The sequence below is a fragment of the Molothrus aeneus genome, chromosome 7 (genome assembly GCF_037042795.1).
Source record: "Molothrus aeneus isolate 106 chromosome 7, BPBGC_Maene_1.0, whole genome shotgun sequence".
In the NCBI taxonomy this organism is placed as follows: domain Eukaryota; kingdom Metazoa; phylum Chordata; class Aves; order Passeriformes; family Icteridae; genus Molothrus; species Molothrus aeneus.
The window spans coordinates 19,228,315-19,254,163 of record NC_089652.1 but is presented as its reverse complement, the minus strand read 5'-3'; the positions used below and the strand labels follow the sequence as shown (position 1 = coordinate 19,254,163).

The following is a 25,849-nucleotide window of genomic DNA, read 5'->3' as shown; positions in this document are numbered from 1 at the left end:
ACAGGTCGTTCTTATCCATACTTTAAAAGTTTTGATCAGAATAAGTGATCTTGGGCAAAGGGTTAAAGTAGTTTGATGGCTAGGTTAATATTGCATTTTCAGTCAGGCTGAATTGAAAGGGATAGGTTGGGAAGTACACTGAGAGGTGTACTGACTACCAGCTTCAAAGGTGTTGACATAAAAGGAGAAGGACAAGAAAAGAGAGCTGCCAGTGAATAAGCAACAGCAAGAAAAAACCAACATGCATCTCAAGGCATCACAGAGACAATTTAACTGTTACTTTCTCAAGTATCATTTTCTCCCTGCTGGAGCCAGGAGCATCTTTGATCTGTGAGATAACATTAACATTTTTAAATTCAAATCTTTGTTTTACAGAAACCCTCCACCTACTTTGCTACATCCTGAAAAATGGTGCAGAGGATTCAACCATTTCATTTCACAGTGAGTTTTTTTTCCTTTTAAAACAGCTTATTCAGCAAGACCTATGTGTGCCAATCTGAAAACAGAATTTTCTCATGGAGTTAGTGCTTTTGTAGGTTTTTGACTACAGTTTTCTTTTCATAATTCTAGACCATGCTTCACTTTTCAAAAGCTTTACAGCACAGTTTGATCTTCTTATATAATTTTCTTCATTTGAGTGTCTCTTGATTTTGATGGACCTGGAACAGATTTATAAAATATACCTGATTTCCTTGATAGTTTTCCATTGAAATTTTGTGTTGAGGAAAAAAAGGATTAGTGAAAATAACTACTGGTCAATTTAAAATAAGAATTTGAAAGATAAGAAGGAAAAGAAATGCCTTTTTTCCACTTCAGTAAGGTTCAGTAGGTTATATATATATATATATATATATATATATATATATATATATATATATATATATATATAGGCACTATATGTATTTAGTTGAGCATCAATAGTATGGAGAGCATGATGAATGCAGCTGTCCTCAAACTAAAATATGCAAATATGCTTTTGCTTTCATTTTTTCTTTTTACAGTGACACTAGGAAATCATGGTTTAGTAGTTACTAGCATTGTATTCAAAAATCTTACTGCCACTTTTATGAGTGATTTTTAATATTCTTCAATATTTCATTGGAACCAATTACAGCCCATATTGTGTAATGTGGTGAATACTACTATAACATCACTTGTCAGTACTGACTTTTCAAGATAGGTTTGTAAATATGCACATCTGCATTTTGAATCTGTTCTGTTCCTTGGTGTATCCAATTACTTGCAGAGTACAATATCCCTACCTGATACTTTTTTCAAGTAGTTGTGTAGTAATGTCCTTCCATTTTAGAAGAAGTTGAAAATAAAAACACTAATGCAAATTCTATTAGTAGTCTGTGAAAAACGCTGTTCTTTACTATGCTGATCTTTAAGTAGACAGGAAGGTGAGATACAGTGTAATGTTTGACCTACAGAGGAAGGATGTTATTATTATTGCTGCAGTGTAACTCAGAATCTCTTCAGTGTAGGCAGCAGAAGTACATTCCTCTAGAGCAGGTTGATCCAAGTTCTGATTCTCCATAATGCATGTCCTTGTTTACAGAGGGTAACATTGGCATCTATGGCAGATTCTGTGTTTAAGTACAAGGGTCACCAAGTGGTGGATAAATTTCATTCTGTATAAAAAAACATTGGTTGCATTGTATTTAAAGGCTGTAGTCTATATTCTGGGGGGGCCAGTACTAATGGATTATATTCCACTTGTGCTTTAGAAAATCACTGCACCTGGTAAATAAGATTGCATTCCTGTGTCAGGAACATTGTGCATTAACCTTCAGCATTGTTATGTAAGTTTTCCTTTCTTGGTGTCTTCCCTTTTAGAAGTCCCTGCTGAGCCTTGGAACAATACAAAAAACTCTGTGAAACATTTCTTAGCATTTGTTCAGTCATTTAGTTCAACATGCACTGGTCATAAAACAAGTCAGATGTTAATACTTCATGGCTAAACTTGTTTTTAATCTTTTCTGTTGAGGTTTTTTATATATTGAAATTGTATCTTATTAATCATATGGATTATTATTTACTTTTGCATAATTACTTCCTCATCATCAACTTTTGCAGGTTCTCAAGCCTTGCTTTTCATTTTTACGGTGATGTGCATGGTGAAGTAAGGAAATATGCTCATACATGGTTCTCTTACCATGGAGAAATGCAACAATTATAATAAATACCCTGTGCTATAGCTGCCTTTAGGAGACTACTGAAATTGAATTCTCTCTGACACTGTTCTATTCTTGGGCATGTGTTAGTAAAGTTGTAACGATGCAGAGGTTATAGGATGTTTTTATGGAGGCTTAGATTTACATTAGTGGACTTTCTAGAAAAATTTAGATAATGAAACATTGGATCATACAACTGCAAACCTTTTAGCCATTACTGATAATTGGCTCATTTATATGCATTAGTTATGCATTTGTTGATGCCTGCCTTGTGACAGCCTAGTTATGATAAATTAAAAGCAGTGATTGTATAAATTCCATAGTGCCTTTTGTCCATATGTTAGGACCTTGCCTGATGTTTCTGTCACCCTTGTGATGAGTGGTTAGCTTTTGAATAATTTCATTATCTACCTCCTTCTTGATGCTAACATCATTTGCATAACAAGCTTATCTGTTCACGTTGCAGGCCAGACCTGTGTATTGACCAAAACTGAGCACGTAGCTTTGGCTAAGCTTTTGATTTCAGTTTGGTTTATGCAATAATTTTCTTCATGCTAAGATTGCCAAACCTGGTCACTGTAGCTTTTTTTCACCCCATTTTTCCATCCCTTGAAATGCCATTGTCTCGAGAGGCATTTTTTATAAGTGGTCTCTAACATATTCCAGTGATTTACAACATTCTTGAGCTGGAAGTTTCATTGTTGGTAAATCTTTAGGGTGCTAAAATCATGATCATATATTTTTCAGGAATAAAGTCTATATTGTAAATTATGATACTATTACCCCAAGAGATGAAGATTTTGCAGCAGCATTTTAGTCAGATGCAATGTTTACAAAATCTGAACTGGGAGTGTGAAGATGGCTTTTAGCTTGGTGAATCTGATTCCATTCCCAGCTCCGTTGACCTCGACTTGAGATGAAGACTGTAATGTGTTGTTCCCATAAGAATTTTTACAATGAAGACAGGGAATCTGAGTTAGATATTTTGTTTTTAAAAAATACAGAGAAGACACAATTTCAGCTCTCACTTCTGGCAACAGCCTAATTTTGCATTTGGTACCTACTAAGATAAAGGCAGCACATATATACTTTATTGATACAAGGTCAGTAAGTTCTGTGTATGTGTACTCATCTAAACTGCTGTGATTGTGTATGAAAATTTGGCTCTCCAGTCATCATGTGAGGTATAATTAATTATCTTTATTTTATCTATATATCAATAGGACTTATACCATATCTGTAAGACCATGTTAACTACCATGGCAGTGGCAAATAATTTTCTTGGCTTGACTGATCTTGAAGGATAAATAAGAGAGTTAATATGTTCTTGTAGCAGAAGAATGCAATACATTTATTTACATTACATCACAAAATGGTAATTTTAATTAAAATTAGTAGTGGTATCTCCAGAGACAGACATTTTCCTTTTAAATTTATTTAACCAATGATGAGCTATTATGGTTCTTTGAATTAATTAGTCATTCTTGAGCTGGAGGGGATTAAAGAATTAAGAAATTCAGGAAGTAATAAAGTCAAAATGTGAACTTAAGGATTTATGGTCATGTCTATCATCAGAATGTAACTTCTAGCAATGACATTGCAAATACAGTACAAAGATAATTTTTTGTCCTGATAAACTCACTTTTTTGTACTTAATTTAAACACAGCTTAGCCAGCTGAATTTCATGTTGATGAGTCTACACTGAGTTATTCACTTAATAGATCATCTAGATTATATAGGTTTTAAGTGGTCCATTTATATTTAACTTCTCTGAATACAGATAAAGTTTTTTCACAATTTAAGCAATTGTTTAGTGACATTCTGTTCATGTTACATAAAGAATATTTTACATTTCTTTCACTGAGAACATGATATGCATTTGACATAACTTATTAATTTCACAGTGTCTGGGAAGGCAGAGGTTTGCAAATGTCAAAAAGATACAGACTGGGATGTGTAAGGTTATCACCAAATCTGTACATTTTTGCATTTCATTCATTGATGTAGACTCTCAGAATCTGTCTGCAGATGAACTTGAAATACTGAATTAAAGTACCTGACAAAAGATCTCTGCCACTTTTGAACATTGCATGAAACATATGGATTTATACAGAGGAATGGACATATACAATGAATACAGTTATCTTCAAGTTTCTAATGAGTAGTTATAGTAAAAATCCTGCCTCAAATCAGCTACATGCTATAGTGTCAAAGTGGGATGGGTACCTCAGGGAGAATATCTGGTACACATGCAAAACATACTGTTTCTAATAAAAAGCTTCAGTTGTCCAAGGTTCTGAAGGGATTTTGTTTTTCTGGGCCTTGAAAGAGAGAGCAAAGAAACAGAGCAGACCCATTTCTGGTGAAAGGCTATTCATAAATTTCATCATTCAAGAAATAAGTGTATTGTGGTTTTGAGATTCTCCCTAGAGTTGTTCTGATTGTATTTCTGTTGTCACTGGTAAGATTTCAACAAGAACAATTGTCAGATCCATGTTAAAGATCTGCAAGAGGTGCAACTCCATAGAGTTTCTGTTGTTTATGAGCCCATGTATATGAGCCCAAAAAAATTGTAATGCTTACTCAGCCTAAACAAGGCTGGGAAACCTACTGTAAGTTTTGAAGATTTAGAAGAGGTAAAGGTATTTACTACACCTAATTTTACAATTTCAGAGCAATAGAATCTTTGTTATGTTTCAGATGTGTGCTCTAAATTATACTATATGGTACTTGATGTTGAACATTAAACTGAAAGAAGATTTATTAAGAAAAAAGGTGATGGTGACATTTCAGTGTTTGAGTATTTGTCTCATTCCTAGGGAGGATTAGTAATTTACAGCATTTGCTGCCAAAAGGCAGATCAATAATGTTACAGATGTGTTCTGACCATCAGAATTTACACCATGCATGTGATGATTGAGTTCTTTGTCATTAATTCCGGCTTTCATCCTGATATCTAATTGTATCAGAATGAACAGTAAAATCCTCATTATTTATCATGGGATGCTGTGCAAGACAGGAGACCTATTTAACCTACACACATATCCCTAGTGCCCAGCATTTACTTTCTACAAAGGGACAGCTATATATAGTCCTGAAGATAAGGTTATTTCTACCCTGTGAATCCTGCTGAATTAGGACTGAAAACAGAAATGCTGTTGGCAAAGCTGTCACAGTTTTTTAGTTCACTTTTGTGAATTAGTGACCTGCAGCAGTGGGGGTTGGACAGGCCTGCAAGTGGAAAGCAGGGAAGTGTCAGAGAAGCAGGCACATTCCTGCATCTTATTACAGATGTAGTTTATGAAATGTCTTCTCCACCGCTTGGCTGCATGTAACTGACCAGTGCCTGCCACAGCTACATGTGGTACAGAGGTAGAAGGAGCACTCAGATACTGAGCATTTTAAGCAGCTAAAATAATCTCAGAGATTATTTTTTCTTCCTTGACTGGAAAGTTTCTGGCCTAGATGATCCTGCTTGTCAGTGTCTGTCCTCCCATTTCTCTAAGCAGGGGGAGTCCACCCATTTGAGGTCAGGTCTTGATTTCATTAATCTTGCATCATGAATCAACCTTGTAATGTAAGTAATCAGGTAAATATGGAGAATAAAAAAAAAAGTCTTAGAACCTAGACACCTCATTCTCCCTGCTTAAGAGAGAATGCTCCCTCCTTTCAAGAGGATATGACCCTACTGTTTCCTTTCTTCCTCTGGGAAATTTCCACTCTAGAACCTCAGCTGAACCATTCTAGAACTTCTCTATCTTTGAGGGCAGTCTGGTAACTGTATTTTCTGGGACTGGGATGAGAGTATCTTAGCATTTTAGGATGACCTGGAGTCTGGTTCAAGACCCTGGAAAGTTCTTTTATCCTAATAGCAGAGTCCTGGAAAGATTCCTCACCGCCAGACAGCAGGTACTTGTGCAAGGAGTGAAATAATATGTCGAGGGCAGGGGAGATTGGTCTAGAGCTGTGAGAGGAACAGGTGATGGGGAAAGCACCCTGATGAGACAGAGAGTGGCAGGGAGATAAGGACCAGAGGAGTGGCAGTGAGGACTTTACCTAACAGATAACAGTTGAACAGCACAGGGACTTTATATCACTGTTACCCAGAGGCTGTTGTGTGAATTCCCCAGCTCTAATGTAATCTAATATACACAGTCATAATTTCTTCCAAATATTAACCTATGTGTCTTCCATGCATATAGGTATTAAATAGGTGTTTGAAGTCTGGTTGGACATTGGGGTTATGAGACAAAATTACTTCCAGCAATATACTTCTAGCAGATAAGAAATCACAAGAAAATGTAGCATTTACAAAATGTGCTAATTGAAAAAAACCAAAATGCTGGTGATAAATCATAGTGTAACTAAGATGTGAGAGTTGCAGCTACTTGATTTCTTTCTCTTTAAAGAAAGTACTTGGGGTCAAATAGATCATAATAGATCAAATGAAAGAGAATTTCTGAAAGAAAGAACTGCTGCTGCTCTACTTAGATTTCGCTGCAATAGTGAGTGATGCTAGTAATTATTTTTCTATTTTTGAACACACAGAAGACTTAGACCACCACTGCAGTTCTTATGAAATCTGTTTCTTTCCACTTATTCCTTAGTAAATATTAGCTCATGAATGCTGATAAATATCTCTCCTTCTGAGCCATCTGATTCGCTCCTCGTGAAATGGCTGTTTACACTGTCGAGACCCAGCAATTCCAACAATGTTATCATCCGAGTGCAAGCAGCCAGTGAATTTTTAGAGGCTGCCTCAGATGGGCCTGTGTGGATGGGAGGCTGCTCTTATCCTCTGCTAATAAATGCTTCATCTTTGCTTGTAATTGTGGCAGAATGGAAATGGTGCTTAGGAGCCTGGCTGTGAGATTGCAGCAAATGGCTGCAACCTATGTTTAATGTAGTGACGCTAATGAATTCTGAGAATTAATTTTCTGCTAAGAAAGCGTGATGGAAGATACTAGAATTTCCAATTAGATAATGGATTGACTTTCATCAAGGCAAACCTACAATTTTTGTTTCTTTTTTCAATCTCTGCTTGCTTAGCCTTTCTATTATTTTAGATCAAAAAAATAGGAGACTAAATGTGATACTTTCATCATACCTTATTTGAAACAAATCTTGTAGTAGATTTTCTAGTCAATTTGCTCCATTCAAACTAATGCACCACCTTTTATTTTTTTTTTAATTTCCATGAGCCAAACAATTTGGCTGAATTTGCAGGTGCAGCACATTTACTGGTTTTATGAATAATTGCAGTATGGTTGATGTTTGACAGTGTCTGAGCTAACTGTCCAAACTGGTTTTAAATGAATGCTCAGATGAGAAGCTGAAGATGTTTTTTTTTTTCTTTTTTCCTCAGAAGCAAATCCTTCATTAATAGGGCTTTTTATGTTGTATTTCACTTGTACAACGCATTGATTTCAGAATATTTTGTGATGAGGGAAATTGTAAAAGCTGTTTTCTTACTGTATTCTTCCAAATGTTGACATTACTGAATGTTTATTACTTTTTGATTTCTTTTTTTCTGGCATATATGTTGGATACATCTTCGTCCTGAATTTACTGGCAAGTTTGAACTCAGACACTCATATAGTTAACTTTTCCACACATTATATAATTCTATGTCAGAGTGCAGGTCATTAGAAAATGTGATAATTCTCACCTTTGTGCAGGCTTTAGAATTGTAAGAGCTGATATTCTATATTTGTTTTTTTCTGAAGAGCATTATAGTGTCAATACTGCTTCTAGTAGGGGATGATGACACCTTATTGAACGCCTGCAGTGACACCAGCAGTCTGATGCATCATTTTTCATTAGCACTTAGGTGGTGGCCCAAGAATTTTTATTTTACAGATGATGTTTACTAAGAACAGCAGCAGCAGCAGGCATTCGTGTTGCACTAAAAGCAACACAGTTGAACTGACAGTGTGTAGAAGCAGAATATCAATAGGCCTTTCCTACACAGAGAGGAATAAGGACAAAGGAATATGCACTAAGAAACATTAAGGGCTATGTTTTCAGTGTCACATGACAACTTTCCATCCTACATTCCATCACAGCAAGCCTGGTGAGACATCAAATTGGCGCTGAATATTTGAGTACAGACTGAGCCCTCAGTACCTACAGTGACTAAGCTGCAAGCTGTTTACTGCATTTGAAACCTAGCAAGGGCTAATTTCTAGAAGTGACTGTGTCAAAACTTCTGCTGTTTAGAGGCAAAGGAGGGTGTGTGCCTCATACACTTCAATTCCCTATGGCCAACCTGCTCTTTCTGCTGCTGTGTTTTTGTGACACTGCTGCTAGGAACTTGCCATTTGACTTGATGGATTAAACCAACTCCAAATGTTCATTCTCCTGTTAGTCTCTTCCCTGAAGCTGAAGTACTCGCAGATGAAGCTACAGACATGAATTTAAGCAGCTCTCCCTCAGCCTTGCACAGCTGTTAGTTACTAGCTCTCTGCTTTGGTGTGTCATCTCGTTAACCATCTGAAAGGATTCTGTTCTTCCCATGCAGGCACAGACTTGGCACAAGAAGAGGTGTGCTCTGTCTGAGCTTGGAACAGAGAGAGTTTGATCACAGAATCATGTTGATGTGTCTTGTGTCATTAACTTAGTCATCCTGCAATTTAACAAAGTTCTGGTCGTGTTTCAAGCGAAATCCTACGTGAACACAGACTGCAGCAATATCCTACTGCCAGAGGATGAAGGCTGCATTTAGATGAAACAATAGATAAACATTGGTTGTTGCAAAGGGGAAGCATGCACACAAAGTGAATGGTCAGTGGGGGATTGGTAGGATTATGGACAGAAGCAGAGATAATCTGAAAGATCTCAAGACCACCTCCTTCACAGAACTTACCTGTGCTCATTAAAACATCTTCCAGATCTAAAAGCTCACATTTCAGGCATGCTACAAAGAAGCTAAGAACTTTTTTCTCCAAAGTGCCTCTTCTTGTTAGGCTTCCGCAATGAGTGCAGTATCCTGGACATTTTGATGTCTCACCTAGGGGCCATGTATATAGAAAAACTCTCATGCAACTTCTGCATCCTGTCTGTAGAGTGGTTTCGTGAGTGTTCAGAGCTCAGAGAATTCATATTAATAACTGCAGGCCACCAGGTCTAAGATTTGTATGTTCTTCACACTTTTGATAAACACAAGATATCCTGTGTGGAACTGTGTAATTTTTTGAAGATAATCCATTTAAACTGAAAAGTTAGTGCCTTTTGTGATAGGACAAGAGGTAATGGTTTTAAGCAAAAAGAGAGTGGATTCAGACTAGATCTCAGAAGGACGCTTTTTGGGTTGAGGTGGAATACTGACAGAGCTTGGTAGATGCCCCATCCCTGGAAAGAGTCAAGGTCAAGTTGAACAGGGTTCTGAGCAACTTGATACAGTTCATGTCCCTGTGCATTGCAGGGGGTTTGAGCTACATGACCTTGAAAGGTCCCTTCCAACACAAGCTATCCATGATCCTATGATGCAGATTCACTTGGATTCAGTTATAGTACTGAAAAACTCTAGATGAAATCAAATTTAACAAGAACATTTATTTATTAATAATAAAAGATAAATACTGTAAAATTGGAATCATTGATAGAATGGTAAAAATCATGAGTGCATGAGCTTTTTCAGACTGAAATCTCCACTTCAGGTACTTGCCATCAATCTGTGAATTTGTATAATGCATAGCACTTATTGTTTTGTACTCTTTTCCTCTGTCTTCCTGATTAATGTTGTCTTTCTTTTCAAATGCTTTTTTCCTTTTTCTCAGGAAACATGAATTTAAACAGGATTGGCATAGATTGTATTGTCTGTGTGGGTGTATTGACTTTTAAAACTCCCAGATTACAAAAAAGAAAAGGGGTAGGGAGATTGTCAGAACCTGTTCAAGGCTAATGATGGATCTTTTCCTGGAGGGGAAGGACTGGTATTTATAGCCTTGTGCCCAGAGGGGTGGAGATAAAGCAGGTGGTGTTGCTTTAGTGTTTCTATCAGGAGGCTACAGTTCCAGCCTATAGCAAAATTCACCAAAACAGTTCCAAAACTGGTAACACATTTTACAGACTTTCTTTTCTGGAATAGATGTACAGAACAGGTTAGTAAAATGATTTTCAGGAACCTAAAGTATTAAAGTTATGTTCAAATATATTTCCAGGATCATTTTAAGACCAGACTTTAGTCTTCAGTAAAGTCTTTGAGGTGAGGCTAAACTTTAATAACTTGCTAATGTGTTTGGTAGTATTTGAAATCAATTAATGTGTATGATTTTTTGTAATATAGTTTAAATTTTGTACATTGTTACTTTTATTACTAGAATATAAATTCTAAAAGGTATTGAAGTTTCACTGAACTTTTGGCTAAAATAATAGTCTTGATTTGTGATATTTGGCCCTGCAAGGGAAGTACTTAGGTACTTATTCAGCAAATATGAAAGGAAATTGTAAAGTATGTAATATGAATGCATCTCATCAAATAAATTCATCTTGAGCTATAATTTGCTAAAATTATAGATACCAGAAGGGAGGTATATACTGAATTGCAGCACTTCTTTTTCACATTCTCAAATAATACCAATATCATTATTATTTGAGCAAGATGGATAGAATGATTTAATATTATTAATTAGAGGATACTTGAAAGAAGTCTTATCCTGTTGGATCATTCTTGTGTTTGAATGGTATTATTTCAGCTTTATTATGCAGAAAATAATTCAGCTTGACTGATGGCTTCTCCAAACTTAAATCTCAATTATATAAATTAGTATGGTACTTTATTTCTTTACTCATTACTAGTTCACCTGTACTGCACCAGTTCACAGAAAGAACTTTGGTACCATTTAATTCTGACTGATTCCTTTCTCTTCCAGACTGAATTGTGCAGGTTTGCAGAATTTTCTGTGATTCTTATGCTAACACTCATCACTGTGATATAGAATATCTACCCATTGCATTAATTTTAAAACCAAAGCTGTATGTCAAATCTTTTTGAGCAGTGTTGTACCACAGGTTTCAGTTGGGATTTTCAGTAGGCTGAAATCCTACAGTTCATGGTCAACCTCTCATCAGAGAAGAGATAGAAAATTAAAATGAAGTATTGTCTATTCCTCTTAATTTTTATGTCTATTAACTGTACAGCTCTTACAGGATACAATGTCATTTTTTTCCTTTTATCTAGTGACAGTTAAAAAGAGAGATAAAATAAGCTCAACTTTTTAGCCTTTATACTAGTATTCTTGTGGAGTGCATTCACTTAGCTAAGTATTTTATGCCAGATTTATTGCAGTATGGAAGAGTCTTGTAACATATTAAGGAACTCAAATTTGTGGAAAAAGAAAACAGAGTGACAGCCACAGAGTAAGCTGACTCAATTCATGCTGTAATGATAACATCATTGTCTGAGACCCCTACTTCTCTGTTACAGGTGTCTAATCAAAGATTTTGAGCAGCGTCCTTCAGTCACCCATCTTTTGGAACATCCGTTTATTAAGCAAGTACACGGTAAAGACATGTCTTTGCAAAAACAGCTGGCTGAGCTCATCCAAGAACAGCAGCAGCTAGGCTCCATAGCCAAAACAAGGTACTGTACAAGGTCCTGTATGTAGCAATATTTATGCTGCAGCCCTCTCCTTCCCCACAGTTTTACTGGAAGCACAAATTGAAACTTTGGATGTGACTTTTACTGTTTCAAATGATCACATTAATGTGTTGAATGCCAATATAATTAGCAACAAGTGCTGCTTGCCTTGCGAATGTAAGAGTCGTGTTGTCCCTTTGATACATTTTAAAGCTAGTTTGATCAGCCATAATGCAACTTTCTTTGCCTTTCTTTCACCCACTGAACTCTGTTCTATAGTTGTTCTCATTTGGCTCAATCAGAAGGGTGTTGTTAATTCCAGAATGTTCTGATTTGTGGAAATAAATGTTGGCACAAAACATAGAATCATACTTTGGTAACAGATCTTTAAAAATACAACTGTGAGCATTCAAGTGACTACTAGAAAAAGTTAAGAAAAGAAAATTTTAAAGTTTGCTGTTTTATTAAATCCTATTAGTAAGAAGGCTGTTCAGTACTGAAAGTAGTAGTTTTGCCTGTAGTTTAATAGTAACTTCTATTTTTCCATTCAGCCCAATAATTAATTTTAAAATGTGCTTAAAAAGCAACGCATATTTATCGGCAGGAGTGGCATCTTTTGAGGCTGACTGTAAATGTGTCTTAGTTTAGTTGTTGTCCAGAGGGTGGCAGAATTTCACTGTTTCAAAAGAGAATTAATGCAAATGAACCTATTGTCCCAAGCTCAGCAATCATTCTGTAATATGAAATTCTAGAGTTACATAAGCTCTGGCCCATTATTATAAATAACCACCGACTAATGTTGATGAAGTAAATTAGATGTTATGATTTAGAAGTCATAAACATGTATATACTTACATTCCAGAAATCTCTGTAGCTGAAATGCTAAAGGCCCAAAAAAAAAGTACAAGTTAAAGTAAGGGAATGATTGTTAAGTATAGTTTCAAGGTGGAGCTGACTCGTGTGGGTCGTGAGGTTTTTTTTGTTTGGTTTCGTGGGGTGTGTGTGTTTGTTCTTGTTGGTTTCTTCATTTGTTTTCTGGGAAAACACACCTGGGAATGCTCACTGTGGGTGGGAGTTATACCAGCATTACAGTAGAAGTTACAGCTTTATCTCATTTCCTAAGATTCCTTCCCCATATAGCACCTGACAGATCACATTGCCTACAGCTATGGCATGGCTGGCCCAAGAGTATAAGAATTTTTCCAGCTGTTGACCTGATTGCACATTTAGACAGAGTGAAATGATCCTTGTGCTAAGAGAAGCTCTGAAATGGATTTGTCATGGTATTCCAATACATTCTTCTGGGATTGAGCTCCATAATGTGGAGTGACAAAGAACCAAGACCACGCCAGCATTTCTTTCCTCAAGTCTTTTCATGTATTAACTGGGTATGCTCTGACAGACAAGCTACTGCACATTAGACATGACTGGACTGTAAGAAGGATTTTGCTTCCCAGCACCCTAGTATGGATCAGTGCTCATCTAAGAAAGTTTAGCTCCTTGTCTGTCCTGTCACCACCTAACCCAGCTTAAATACTTTATTAACAAAACTATTAACTTTTGTTAACTTTATTAACAAAAATCTTTCTGATTGTTTTAGCATTATACTATGGTATCCTTACTTCTGTGAAGCACCAGCCCACTGTGATGGGGTTGAGAGCATGCTCAGTGAGGACAAAAATCTACTTATTGTTTACCTCTGAAATCTACAACATATTGTTCAGTGTGATATTCTAAAGATTTTAAGCTTGATCAAATTGGTACAAATTTAATGAGATAGCAAAAGTACATCCCTGCAAAATATTAAGTCCGTGGGCCAGACAGTTGATGCTGGACTAGAAACATGAGATTATTACAAAAGAACCAACCACTACGAGCATCTAATTAGAATTTTCCCCAGAGGATTGGCATAGCCTCATAACAGTAAAAAACTTGGCTCTGTAATAGGGCTATTGTACCCTCTAGAAAAATTTTTACCCATTAAAGGCCTTTAAAACCTTTGTAATGCATCTACAACATAATTTTCAATACAAAATTTGACATGCAGAAGAACATATGACCAGATGGTACTGTAAAAAATTTACTGGCATTCATTTGTTATATCTGTAGAAGTCATCTGAATGTATAGTCACCACTTCAAAGTAAATAAGGCCAATTCAAATCCATGTTAGGTAAAACTTTTCTATTACAACATTGAACATAGTGCATGTTTTTTGCTAGGCTTAACTTCAGTACATTTCTTCAGACCTCTGAACTAAAGGGGCTCTTTCTTGACCTTGAGCTCAAAGAAGTCTGTTAACACACATTTGTTGCTATCATCACTTTGTTGCTGATGAACATACTGTTGTTACTTTTCCATGAAGCAACTTACTAGAAAATTTTATATTCTGATTTCCTTAGGTTAAAAATTATTAATAAAAATAAAATGCTTATTCTGGTAAAAGACCACTTTTAAAATTAAAAATAACATTAACATTAACAATTCATCCTGTCTTTTTACTGAAAAGGATACTCTTTGAAACTTTTCCACTAGTTCTGTTTTTCCCTAAATCATTTTCATTGGTGAGGTGCAGATATCTTTGATCCTTAGGCAAATAAGGATCAAAGAAAAGTGTTTTTAGAAAACCCAGCTGGAATATCCCTCTTTCCACACTTGTAAGGAGGGAGAAGATTCTTTTTTTCATCTATTGGCATCTTTTACACTGAAATTCTTGTGTTTTGGCATTTCGGCGTTAGCTTTCCACTCCTGCATTGCCTGTGTCTTACACTCTCATGAGGAAAAGCTTGGTGAGAAAGTCTAATGTCACAGCTGTGTAAAGATGAGCCCTGGGTCTTTTCTTTCTTATCCACATCCCTTTTATAAGCTATCAGTTAACTGTATTCGTTTTCTAACAATAGCAAAGCATAAATTGCTAATTAGCATCAATGCACTGTCCATTAACAGCTTTGACATAGTAACAATTATATGAAGTTTAATTCTAAGAAATTTATTCAGTGTTAAGTAGTCCACTAGTTCTATTTTTATAGAAGTTCTTCAATCCTTGAAAAATAAAGGTTAGTACATCAGAATGTTGCGTCACATGTAGTCATTCCAGCCATGCAGAATTTTTCTTCCCCATCTATTCTAAAGTCAAATACAGAATTCTTTTTTAACACATGGATACTGACTTCTAGGTCATCGTGGGAGTCACAGCAGTCTTATTTCTATCAATATGTAGCTGCCTCTAGGCAGGAAGCATTTCTTAAAATCAGGGAGGATGCTTTCACAGGATCTCACTCAGTTTTTTCCTATTTTTCCTTCTTTTTTTTTTTTTACTTTCATGCTTCTGTATTCACACAAATACTATAAGGTGGTTGTTCACATAGTGTCCTTATGCATAGAAACATTGTGAGAACAAGAAATATCATTCATTCCTAAAGACTTGTACCTCATGTAGCATAAAATTGGAGAACGGAGGAAAAAAGAAGGAATTTAGGTACAGCAAGGTACATTGCTGAACCTCAATGTTCTGTGCCAACAGAACAAGCAAACATTGGTCAGGAATGATAAGCAGAACTATAAATATGTTTTTGTTACAAAAATAATAATGAAGTGTTGATATACTCAGTGTGTCTGAGTGTGATTAATAATGTATTCTCTAGGTAAGAAGGGTACACAAGTCAATCTTACCACAAACTTGCTGTACTTCAGGGGTAGGTTCCTCAAGAATTCATGTGATTGCTTGTCATTAAAATGCCAAGAATGTTTAGGCACCTCCTGAATTTAATACAATATCATAGTAATGGTTGTGTTCTGTTCCTGATTCTCACTCTGATTTGCTGTGTAATCTCTGTTCTATCACTTGTCCTCGATATTTCTCTGTTCCTTTCACTTATGAAATGGTTATTAATAGTTTTACTTAATATATCATACCTATGGAAAAGAGCAGTTTGCTGAGGCAAGAACTTTGTCTTGTTCTTTAAAGCCATACTGTACTGTACTGTTAGGTTGCTGCAAACCTGGTAATGAGGAGAAACATGTATAATGCCTGGAGCTCTAGGCATTTTTATATTCATTCTTCCTGCCCTAGAGCCTGGGGAATGCTTTGGGAAGGCTCTAAGCAGAGATATGTTACAAATTATGGCTATTATTCATTCTCATTTAACAGTAAACATTTTCTTTGTGGAGATTATATTGTTGTTAAATAATGTTTGAGTGGGTTTGATAATCCATTAAGGGAGGTTATGAGAGAGCTGCTCACTTTTCAAATACACCTTTTGATCTCTTGAACTTATTAGTGTGGTTGGTTGTTTTTTTGATTCATAGTACAAGGGATTCCAATATACAGCCTGCTTAAGGAGAAAGTCAGAAGAGATTTAGTGTGTTTCCTAACATTGCTAAATTTTAAATGACTCTTTGTGCTGTCTACACTGGCAAAAAGCACTGCAAAAAGTGGGTATACTCTCTGGTGTTTGCTTATAAACATCAAATATTTTCCCCATATTTTTGTCCTCGTCAGGACTTTATCTCAAGCTGGCAAAGCCAGCAGCTGCTTCAGTGTTGAAAAAGTTGAAAAACAGATGTAAAAACTTTCAAAGCCTTTTAAGCTAGGAATTACACCAAGTTCCATAAATAATGTTTAAAAATACAATGGAGCTTGTCATGGAGACATTTAAAAGGGAAGCTCACTTGGAACCCTGGTATTCTGTCTGTTGTCCCAGCCCTTCCTTGCATAAATTATGATGATAAAATCTTGTGTCCTTTAGGAAAACTTTCTCCAAAAAAAGTAACCTTTCCATTTTATTCCATAAAAAACAAAAAACAAAAAAAACCTGTTTCATGGCTTGTGAGTAGAACTAATGGAAAACTCTAGAATTTTAAATCTTTAACTGAAGGCCTTGAAAAGTACTGACCATCAGCAAAAGGAAATGAAATTAAAATGTTCTGATTTTTTCTTTTCCCATTTGAATGTACCACAATTAAGACATTATCTACTTGTGCTCAGTCTTAAAATAACAGATTGCTCTGTCCAGAATAGCACATAGGAGAAAATCTAAAAAAGAAATGTCATAACAGTACATGAGATGGAGAAATTCAAGTGTAGTAACAGATCTATTAGCTGCCTTTTTACTGTGGTGGGGAAGCAGAACATGAGGGAGGAAAATACCTGATTAAAAGCTTAGAACTGGAGACAGGGAAGAGTCTTCACAGAATGCACTCTAAAACTTTTACTCTTGGTAATATTCTTTGAAGCTGTCTTTCAAAATTTTAGATATTGTGGGTTTCTTTGTGGCATTTGGCTGTTCCTTCAGAGGACGTAATGTGGAGCATCTGTATGAATTGCAGTAGATAAATCTATATTAATTTTGAAGTAATAAAATATTTAATAATCACCATTTGACATCTACATTTATTCAGTTAGCTCTGTCTATCAAATGTCGCTGGAGGTGAAGTTGAGAAAAAACAGGGTCCTCTGTATTTCCTCAATAACCTAATGTTATTAACCTAACTTTAAAAGTTATATAATGATTTGATGTTTGACAGTTAATGTTGATCAAGCATTGAATAGTTTGGTTTTTATGGTTCAAAGTGGCAGCTTCCCAGTTATCAGCAGGTTTAAAGAGGCCAGCTTCAGACATGGCTTATTCTTCTCTTGGATGTTTTCCTGCAGAATAAGTATCTTATGCTCCTGTCTGTAAATAGGTGTCTTCATAGGAATCAGAAAAGACCTACTAACCTCTGGTTTCAGTTTTTAAAAGTATGAAAAAGCTTCAACACTTGCATGAATATGGTTTTAAACAAGCTTAAGGTAGACTATTAATAAGGAGTTCAGAGATTACAGGTTTGGCTGATTCTGGGTCAGTGTGCTATTGCTGGGTCACCATTTAGAGTTTTGTTTCTGTAGTGGGGAACAGACACTTGTGAAACCTTGCATTTTGAAGGGAAAAAAGCAAATCTGTACTTCGAGAAGAATCAAACTTCAAGAAGCCTTGGGAAAAAAGTAGAAAAGGGGAAAAAAAAAAAGAAAAGAGCATTTAATGTTTGAGAAGGGCAGGAATATTCAGGCTACCTTGTCAGATATTAGAATGACAGTACCATGTCTTGGCAGCTTCCCCCTTCTCGTGAACCAGCTGGATTGCAGCAGCAGTCCAAGGAAGTAATTCTTACTAGCAGATATCAAGCTTCTCTGCCAGCTCACATTTCGTTTTGAAAGCAATTAACAGCAAGGAACTTGATTGCATCCAGCCAGTAATTTTCTTTGGACTCAAAGATAATAACAGAAACAGAACAAAAAACAGTTCTCTGATGCTATACACAATGTAATTTAAGGCAATTCTTCCAGCCTTCTTCTATATGAACATTAGGCAAATGACTTTAAAACTCCTTTTTCTCCCTTTTAATATATTTTTTAAAAATCTCAAAGCTCCTGTAGCCCCCCAGAAGTGATCCTGTTCTGAGTATAGTGCATGTGTTTTTTACTGGAGGTTGTAAAATATAGCTGTAGCATATATATTGTAATTAAGGCTGTGTTGGTGTCTCTATAATGACCTTGCTTCAGCAAATTACTTCAGGCTGAAACTTGATGTAAAGGAGCAAAATTAAGTCTTTGCAATGCATGGAAAGTAGTCTGTGTATCTCTGTGTGGCAGTATCACACTGTCCCCTGTTTTGTTTTTCATTGCATTGAGTATTTTTCTTGTAAATCTCAGGAATTAATTTTAAAATTGGCAATAATCTAAAGAAGACCAAATACAGAAATTGTACCTTTGTGAATCCTAGAAACAAACAGTAAACATAAATGTTTAACTGCACCAAGAGGCCAAAGTAAAGGCCACTTGCAAGGCCCTAAAGATGTTAGGGGTGGAGGAGCAAGATTAGGGAAGAAACTTCCCAAAGAAGGCAAAAATTCTTGGTCTGTGTTGCTTTGTTGCTTAGGTTGGACCTGCCAGCAAAATGACTTTTTGATCTAGAAGTCAGTGTGATCCAGCTAGCTTTTCTTTCCCCATCCCTTGGTAGCAGGATAGAGGAGTGTACAGCTATTTACAGTGTACTTCTACTACTCTAACTGGTTACTTTCTTTCAAACTATATCTTTACCACCAGAAGAACAAATGAATGCTTCCTGCCTTTTCATGAAATGGTTCTCTCAAGGGAGAAATGCTTCTTGCCTTTTGCTCCTCCTACAAAAACTGTCCCTTCCAGCTACTCCTGCATGATAAAATGGTAACAGGAGGGTGCTTCAGAGCATAGAGCCTTTTTCAACAGACAGTGCTCAGCACTAGATTTCTGGAATCAATCTAATGCTGCTCTTCAGGTCTCTTCTGACCCAAACCATCCTGTGATGCTCTAATAAAGTTAGGTACCTTGAGTGACTGGCCCTTTGCACCCTTTATGGCAGTTGTTTTGTTTTGGGAAGAGACTGCATCTTGCAGGGATTGCTTCAGAAAATTACTGGAAGCTTAGGGAAGATAACATAACATCTTTGGTTTCCCTTTTGCTTAGAGTTTGTACTTTTTATATATTGCCAGAAAGGAAAGGTAATTGAAAAAATGGCTGATAATTCTACTTTATTGTAGAATTATCTAATATATTTATTATTAATGCAATAAATATACTGATAGTTATTTCCCCAATTAAGAGTTTTTCCTTCTGCTTTTTAAGAATTTTTAATGTATTTATTAAAAGCAGATTGTCTTTCTGGTGTAAAATTGTGGAAATAATTAAAGGTTACTGTCTGGTTTTTTCCTTCCCACTCTATCAATGCACTGGAGGACATAGGGTCAGTAGAAAACTGATGAGGCCAGCAGGAGATTGGAAGCTAATGTGATGTTATGCTCCTAATATCCTCTTCTTAATCATGTACTTAGGAAAATGAGTTCAGTGCTGGAAAATATTTACACAAAGGTACATATGTTTTACTTGTATTTAATGCAGACCGGTTTCCTTATATATTTACATAGTTTTAAAAGGAACCCTTTCCAATAAAAAAAAAATTGATTCGTTTATCACTTAAGGTGAACAAACAGCAGGAGTTTAATACACAATCAGATAACAGATTAGGTTACAAAGCCATTCTTCAATTAGACATGCTTAGGTTTGAATGTGCCCTCTTCCCCCTCCTCCTTGCACCTCTGGTAGATGTGTCCCTACTTGCAGTTTGTTGCAATTCAGTATTGTGGCTATGATGTTTTGCTCCAGGAAGCAAAAGCTTCACAGATGAGTTATGTTAGCTAAAATGTCTAGCCATTGCTTTGTTAGTTACATCCTCATGAAGTAAAGCAACTTTTAAAATATTTCCTTCTTTTATAGACTGAAGGGTGCTCCCATCTCTAACTGATTTACATTGCTTACAACATTATTTTTCTATGCAGTAAAATAAGAGCTTGAATTCTGGTTTGAAAGGGAAACAACACTTAAAACCCATAGTAGTACATCATGCATTCTAACTCCTTTGAGGAGTTGGCTTGTCAGCAAAGTGTAATAATTTTGCATATAGTGACTCAGAAAAAAAAAAAGCCAAAAAGAACCCACAACCCAATACCTAATCAAAGACCAGAAAAGGGAAGATTTAACTGAATGGAATTTTCAACAAATTCAAATGGCCTCCATACTGCCCACGGGAAATAATACCACTATAACAATTTTTCTTTCATAGCTTCTAGTCTTCTTGTGTCCTTCATTCATTGTTTCATATGTACAACAGAAAGCAAACCACCATCTGTGGGAATGTAGTGGGACTGTCAGCAAAACCTGCTGTCTTCCCACTGTTTTATTTCCTAGCTGACAAAACAGTTTGCATGATTTTATTTAGTTTCAATTCAAATAAACCGTTATCGTTTTCTAAAACTCATTGAGTAGCCAAAAGGAAATGAGGAAAATGAATAAAAATAGACAGAAAAGTATGATCATTTGATGTGACTCACAGTTACCAGGCAAGCTGTATTCATGACTAACACTCTTCTCCTTCCTCTGTATTAGAGGCTTTCCTTACAATAATTCTTCTGATGATGTAATAGCTCTTGGATATGAAAACATTCTCTTTACTGAATGAAAGCTGATTAGCTTGAAATATAGAAGCATACATAAAGGGAGAAAATGAAAATGCCTCAATGTTTATTTTTAAAAAAGGATTCCAAGAGCATATGAAGATATGATTAAGGAAACCTGCTACATCTTCATATTAACCTTGAACATTATATAGATAAACAAGTATTTCCTGCCAAGTTACAGTGCTGTTCTGTTACTGCTTGGTATAATATTTAGCCTTGTTTTGGGATGCCTGATCATGTGGCTCTTACTTTCTACATGGCAACCACTGCAAAAACAATCTGTCAAGGACTGTCATTGAGGATCAATGCTAAATGTTACACAGCAGGATGCAGACTGTATCTCTGTGGGTGTCCTTCTACTATGCTTTGATTATGTTTGTTGTAAAGAAAAGCAGAGTTGTGCTTACAGCATTCATATTTCACACCCTCTGTGCAAGACATGTTACAGCCTTTAATTTGTTCCCTTTCCAACGTGATGTGTTGTTTAAAAACATTACACCACAGTTTCAAAGATTCCTTCAGTATAATCTGATTATAAAGGGGTTATGTGACAGTTTGTCTCTGCTGCTTGTTGTGTGGCTTAAATCTCTGGAGACAAGCTGACTGAACATCCATACAATTTAGAGTCTGATGGCAGCTGTGGTTCAAAAACGTTGTTTTGGGCCACATCTAGGGTCATCTGAGGAGGCACTTTGGCATACATCAAGGTAACAGTAGGATTTTATCCTACTTACTGCTTCTTATATCTTCTTTAGATGACAGTACTATGGCTGGGCACGTGGGGGTAGCATTTAATTAAACTGAGTGGTAGTTTATTAACTTAGAGCAGGGAGGGAAGGGAAAAGAGGAAGAATTTTTTAGTTTACTGAGTGTGAGTAAAGGAGTAGTGAGTATATAAGTAGTAAATCTTTGCTGGACATGGATAAATAGATAGGGTTATATATTGTGAAAGAGAGAACAGATAGTACACCAGACAGCAAGCTGACCTGTTGCTTTTATAAAAGGATTCTGCAAGCAAAATTCCACATTTCAGAGAGCAGGTCTGTGTTTGTGCATGACAAAAACATTCACCCAGGACTTCCCTTTGCATCTTAATGTTTCCTGTCTCTAATACACTTTCATAACCCTGGTGCTCTGCTAACAACTTCCAGGCATGAAAGAATACATACTAGAAGACCCTACCATGTGGACAGAGCTGACAAGTTCTCTCTAGATGATGATCTGGTAAATCTAGAAGTCCTCAATGAGGTACTGTATTGTCTGGGTAGCAGCTTCTGACAACTGCACCTCACATTCTTGCCTATTTCTGCTTTTTAGGAATCTCTTAGCAGAATGAGAATATTTCCTTCTTGCAATCTTTTGTCCCTTCAAGGCAAAAGAATTCTCACGTGACTGATCTGCTGCCCTCACTTTGTTAATTTATATAGTTGCATAAAAGTAGGAGCAGTGAATACTATAATGTGGAAAAGCTTTATTATGAATGATGCTAGTTTAAATTATTTTTGTGAATTTCCTAAAATGCCAAGTTCAGTCATAAAGATGTAGTTTTAAGTGATTTTTTCTAAAATAATTGATTTATATAGGATATCATATTATCTACTGCTTCTGGCTAAAAAATGACAAAACTATCCATTTTATATTTCACTGTATCAGCTATTTGCAAAGTATCTGTAAATTTTTGTGTTGATAATCCTTAAATAACATGTCAGCAAGAAAAAGGCATAATACTAAATTGTGCTATTGTCCTGTTCAAACAGTTTTACCACTACTTAAAATTTAATCCTTGAAAAATTATTATCCTTGTTTCATGGCCAAATAAAAAACAAATTAAATGGACATGTACTGTGAAGTGCAGCAATAATGTCTTACCACCATTTTCTCTTCAAAAGATTTACTTCTCAGGCTAATATAAGGAAATATTCTAATTTAGGACTTGCCATTTAAGTTAGTTTTATGACATTAGCAAGAATTTTGAAAACATTTTATTTTGTGCGCTTGGCATTTAAAATATAATTAGAAACACAATAAGTATTTCTTAAACAATGATCTCAGTATATTTATAAAAGTCTTCCTAAGTGGGAAAATACTCTATAACTATCAAACTTTCTGTAATTTTCTCAGGATACCATTATCCATCAGCTGCAAAAACGTTATGCTGACTTACAGATTTATACTTATGTTGGAGACATTTTAATAGCCTTGAACCCCTTCCAGAATCTCAGCATTTATTCTCCCCAGGTAAGAGAAATTCCAAGCTGAAGATGGAAGTTGCTTTACATTTTATATTAACACCACTAGTTAAAATACTTAAGTGATGCTGGAAGTTAGGAGCACAGACTAAACCTCAGCCTTTTCTTTTTCCAGAACAGTGTGGCTAAAAATTTGTTTTGTTTTGTTTGTTAAATTTGGTTTCATTTGATTTTATTCACTTCTTGGAGGCACAAATTCCACATGAGGGACAAAGATTACCCCAGGCACAGCTGTGCCTCTTGCCTAGCATTTAGGGCTTTCTTCTTGGAAACAGAAGATGGTTATATGAACCTCCTCATCCTGAGGTTTTTGCTTGCTGAAGAATTGCTCTGACTGAGGCTTATTATACGTTCTGTGCCATCAGTTCTGCCTTAAAAGAAGCAAATGAATCAAATGTTGTAAGCATGAGTTTAATTCCCTACAAATATGAAGAGAGGCAGAGCTAGAAAGAACTTAGTCCCCATGGATGCCAAAATCAGGGCTTCAGATAGGGGACCAGAATTCAGATTCACTGTAAGTTTCTTTTGTATGAACTGGTTATCTCCCTGATTGAAGGCTTGTGTTTGAAATTCTCTTCCTTGTGATACAGTTCTCTTCATTGTCTTGTGTGGGAAACATCAGTGTTGTAATTTGTGTTCTGGAAATTGGGTAGTGCCAAGAATTACCACTCCTGTTCCAGCTGATTCGGTGGAAATTCTGTGGTATAACAGGCAACTCCTTTCTGTTGAACAGATGATAGTCACTGTCTTCTTCTCAGTTCTTAGTTATGTAGCTGAGTTGCATGTTTTGACTATTGTGTGTATTTCTTTGAATTTAGTTCTCCAAGCTTTACCATGGTGTGAAGCGTTCATCAAATCCACCCCACATATTTGCCTCTGCAGATGCTGCCTACCAAAGCATGGTTACATTCAGCAAGGATCAGGTAAGGATCTGTTCATTTTGGTTTAGGTTTTGTATTAATCATACTGCCACTGTGCTACAGGGCTGTGAATAATGTTGAGTTGTATTTTGGGAATTTTTTTCTTTAAGCATTTTATTCCTAAATCAGCAAAACCAGAGTAGAAATCTGGTCAGATTTGGGAGTTCTGAAGAGGACACAGTGATATGAAAGGGACTGAAAGGTCAAATTAGATGATGGAGGTACCTGACCAATATAGTTTCCTGGACACCCATGAAGTTCTGGCTGTTGACTCCAGCAGCAAAGTATTGCTGCACATTCTGATTCTAGGTCTGTCTTGACTTAGGTATTTCAGTAATTTATACTTGTGCTAAATAGAGGGTTCTCAATGCCATAACAGATTAACAGAGTGTTAACCACTTTTCTGCTGCAAAAAGACACTAAATCACAGAAAATAGGAGCCAGTAGCAAAATTTTTTAGTAAAATAAAGTATGGTTCTATTATAAATGTAATAAAGACAAAAATCCAATTATATAGCAATGATTTTAATGAGAATAAAATACCACGTGGTAGAAGATTTTACTACATTCTTAAGATTATAACTTCATACTCTTTCTAATTTGATGTGCTGTGTGTACAAGAATATTGAAGGCTGATAATTATTTTTGTTTATAAAATTCTCCTTATTTTACCCTGGACATCACACAATAATTAATAGAAAATGTTCTCTTAAAGTCACAAAACCAGAATAAAGTAATAAAAAGCCTGAAATCAGAAAATGCCAAGAAAGTAAGACAAATAAAAGAGGAATTGAAGAGGAATTGAAAATTGAAGAGGAATAAAAAAGGAGTTTTACTGTTATATGAAAGTACACTGGCCTGGGAGATGGGTAATACTTCTTTAATGACTTACGTGTTCTTTGATGGAGGTATTAAAGAAAACAAATACTCATGTTAGAGTAACTTACGTGAGAATTTGTTATCTGAGGAAAAATATTGGTCACCCTAGGACAGTTAGGTAGTGTAATCAATGTGGTACCAATTTCCTAGAGCAAAAATAACTGACAGGAAGCAAATAAATGAGCTGCAAATGTCATATCGCATACATTACGTAGAGTTGGTCCTTGTATCTGCTGTCAGACACCACAGGGTACCACCAAGTGACTGCTGCAGCTTTCAAACCTTTTCATAAAATTCAGTTCTATATGAAGGGGCATTGCAACAAGTATTTTAGGACCTTGTATCTTTTCCTAGCAAAGAATCTTGTGTATACACAGTATCATGCAAATAGTTTTTGGATGTTTGCAGAAAAACCTGTGAATCTATGCAACTGCTCAGTGTTAACATTTTAATTATATGTCAGTTGATAATGTGCCTTAAGTAGAATAATATTTGTACTAGTGGTCTGTAGAATATATGGGGGGAAAAGGGTAAATAATAAATGCTGTTAGAATTCAAACTTTGCATGATCTGCATTCTTCAGTGTTCAGGTGGGAACTGGTTTTCAACTTCCATTTTGCCCATGAAGCATAACAGCAGAGAGAAGGAAACTGATTTAGACCATTCTAGGTAGCCTCTTAAGTCTGGAAGCCTTTTGAAGAGCCTATAAAATACCATGTGTCAGGGACTGCTGGCACAGGAAAAAGGTGGATATGTCCTCCCAGAATCACCCAGTGAACAATTGCACATTTTTTCTGAAATGTTTAGGTGTGCTAGTTTGCTGTTCTGGCTTGAATATCAGCATCACCTACAGAATAGCCTCTCTACACAAGACCTATTATTTAAGATTATTTTTCAGAACAAGCATTTGGACAGTGTGTCAAAACCAGCTGTACCCTGTGACTCATGTTAATTCACATGAAGTCAATGTAGTGAGCTCAGACATGGTCACTTGTTTCTGTGCTCTAGCCCTTCA

The 25,849-nt window shown here is 36.0% G+C and overlaps 1 protein-coding gene across 1 annotated transcript in view; it reads left to right on the top strand.

The window, feature by feature from the left end:
• The window catches only part of MYO3B (myosin IIIB), a 167,375-nt gene that overhangs the window by 41,770 nt on the left and 99,756 nt on the right, over positions 1–25,849 (top strand). The window contains exons 7-11 of the mRNA XM_066554040.1: positions 376–441; positions 11,606–11,761; positions 21,938–22,034; positions 22,908–23,024; positions 23,854–23,958. Coding sequence (XP_066410137.1) covers positions 376–441; positions 11,606–11,761; positions 21,938–22,034; positions 22,908–23,024; positions 23,854–23,958 — 541 coding nt within the window. The remainder of the gene's footprint in view (positions 1–375; positions 442–11,605; positions 11,762–21,937; positions 22,035–22,907; positions 23,025–23,853; positions 23,959–25,849) is intronic.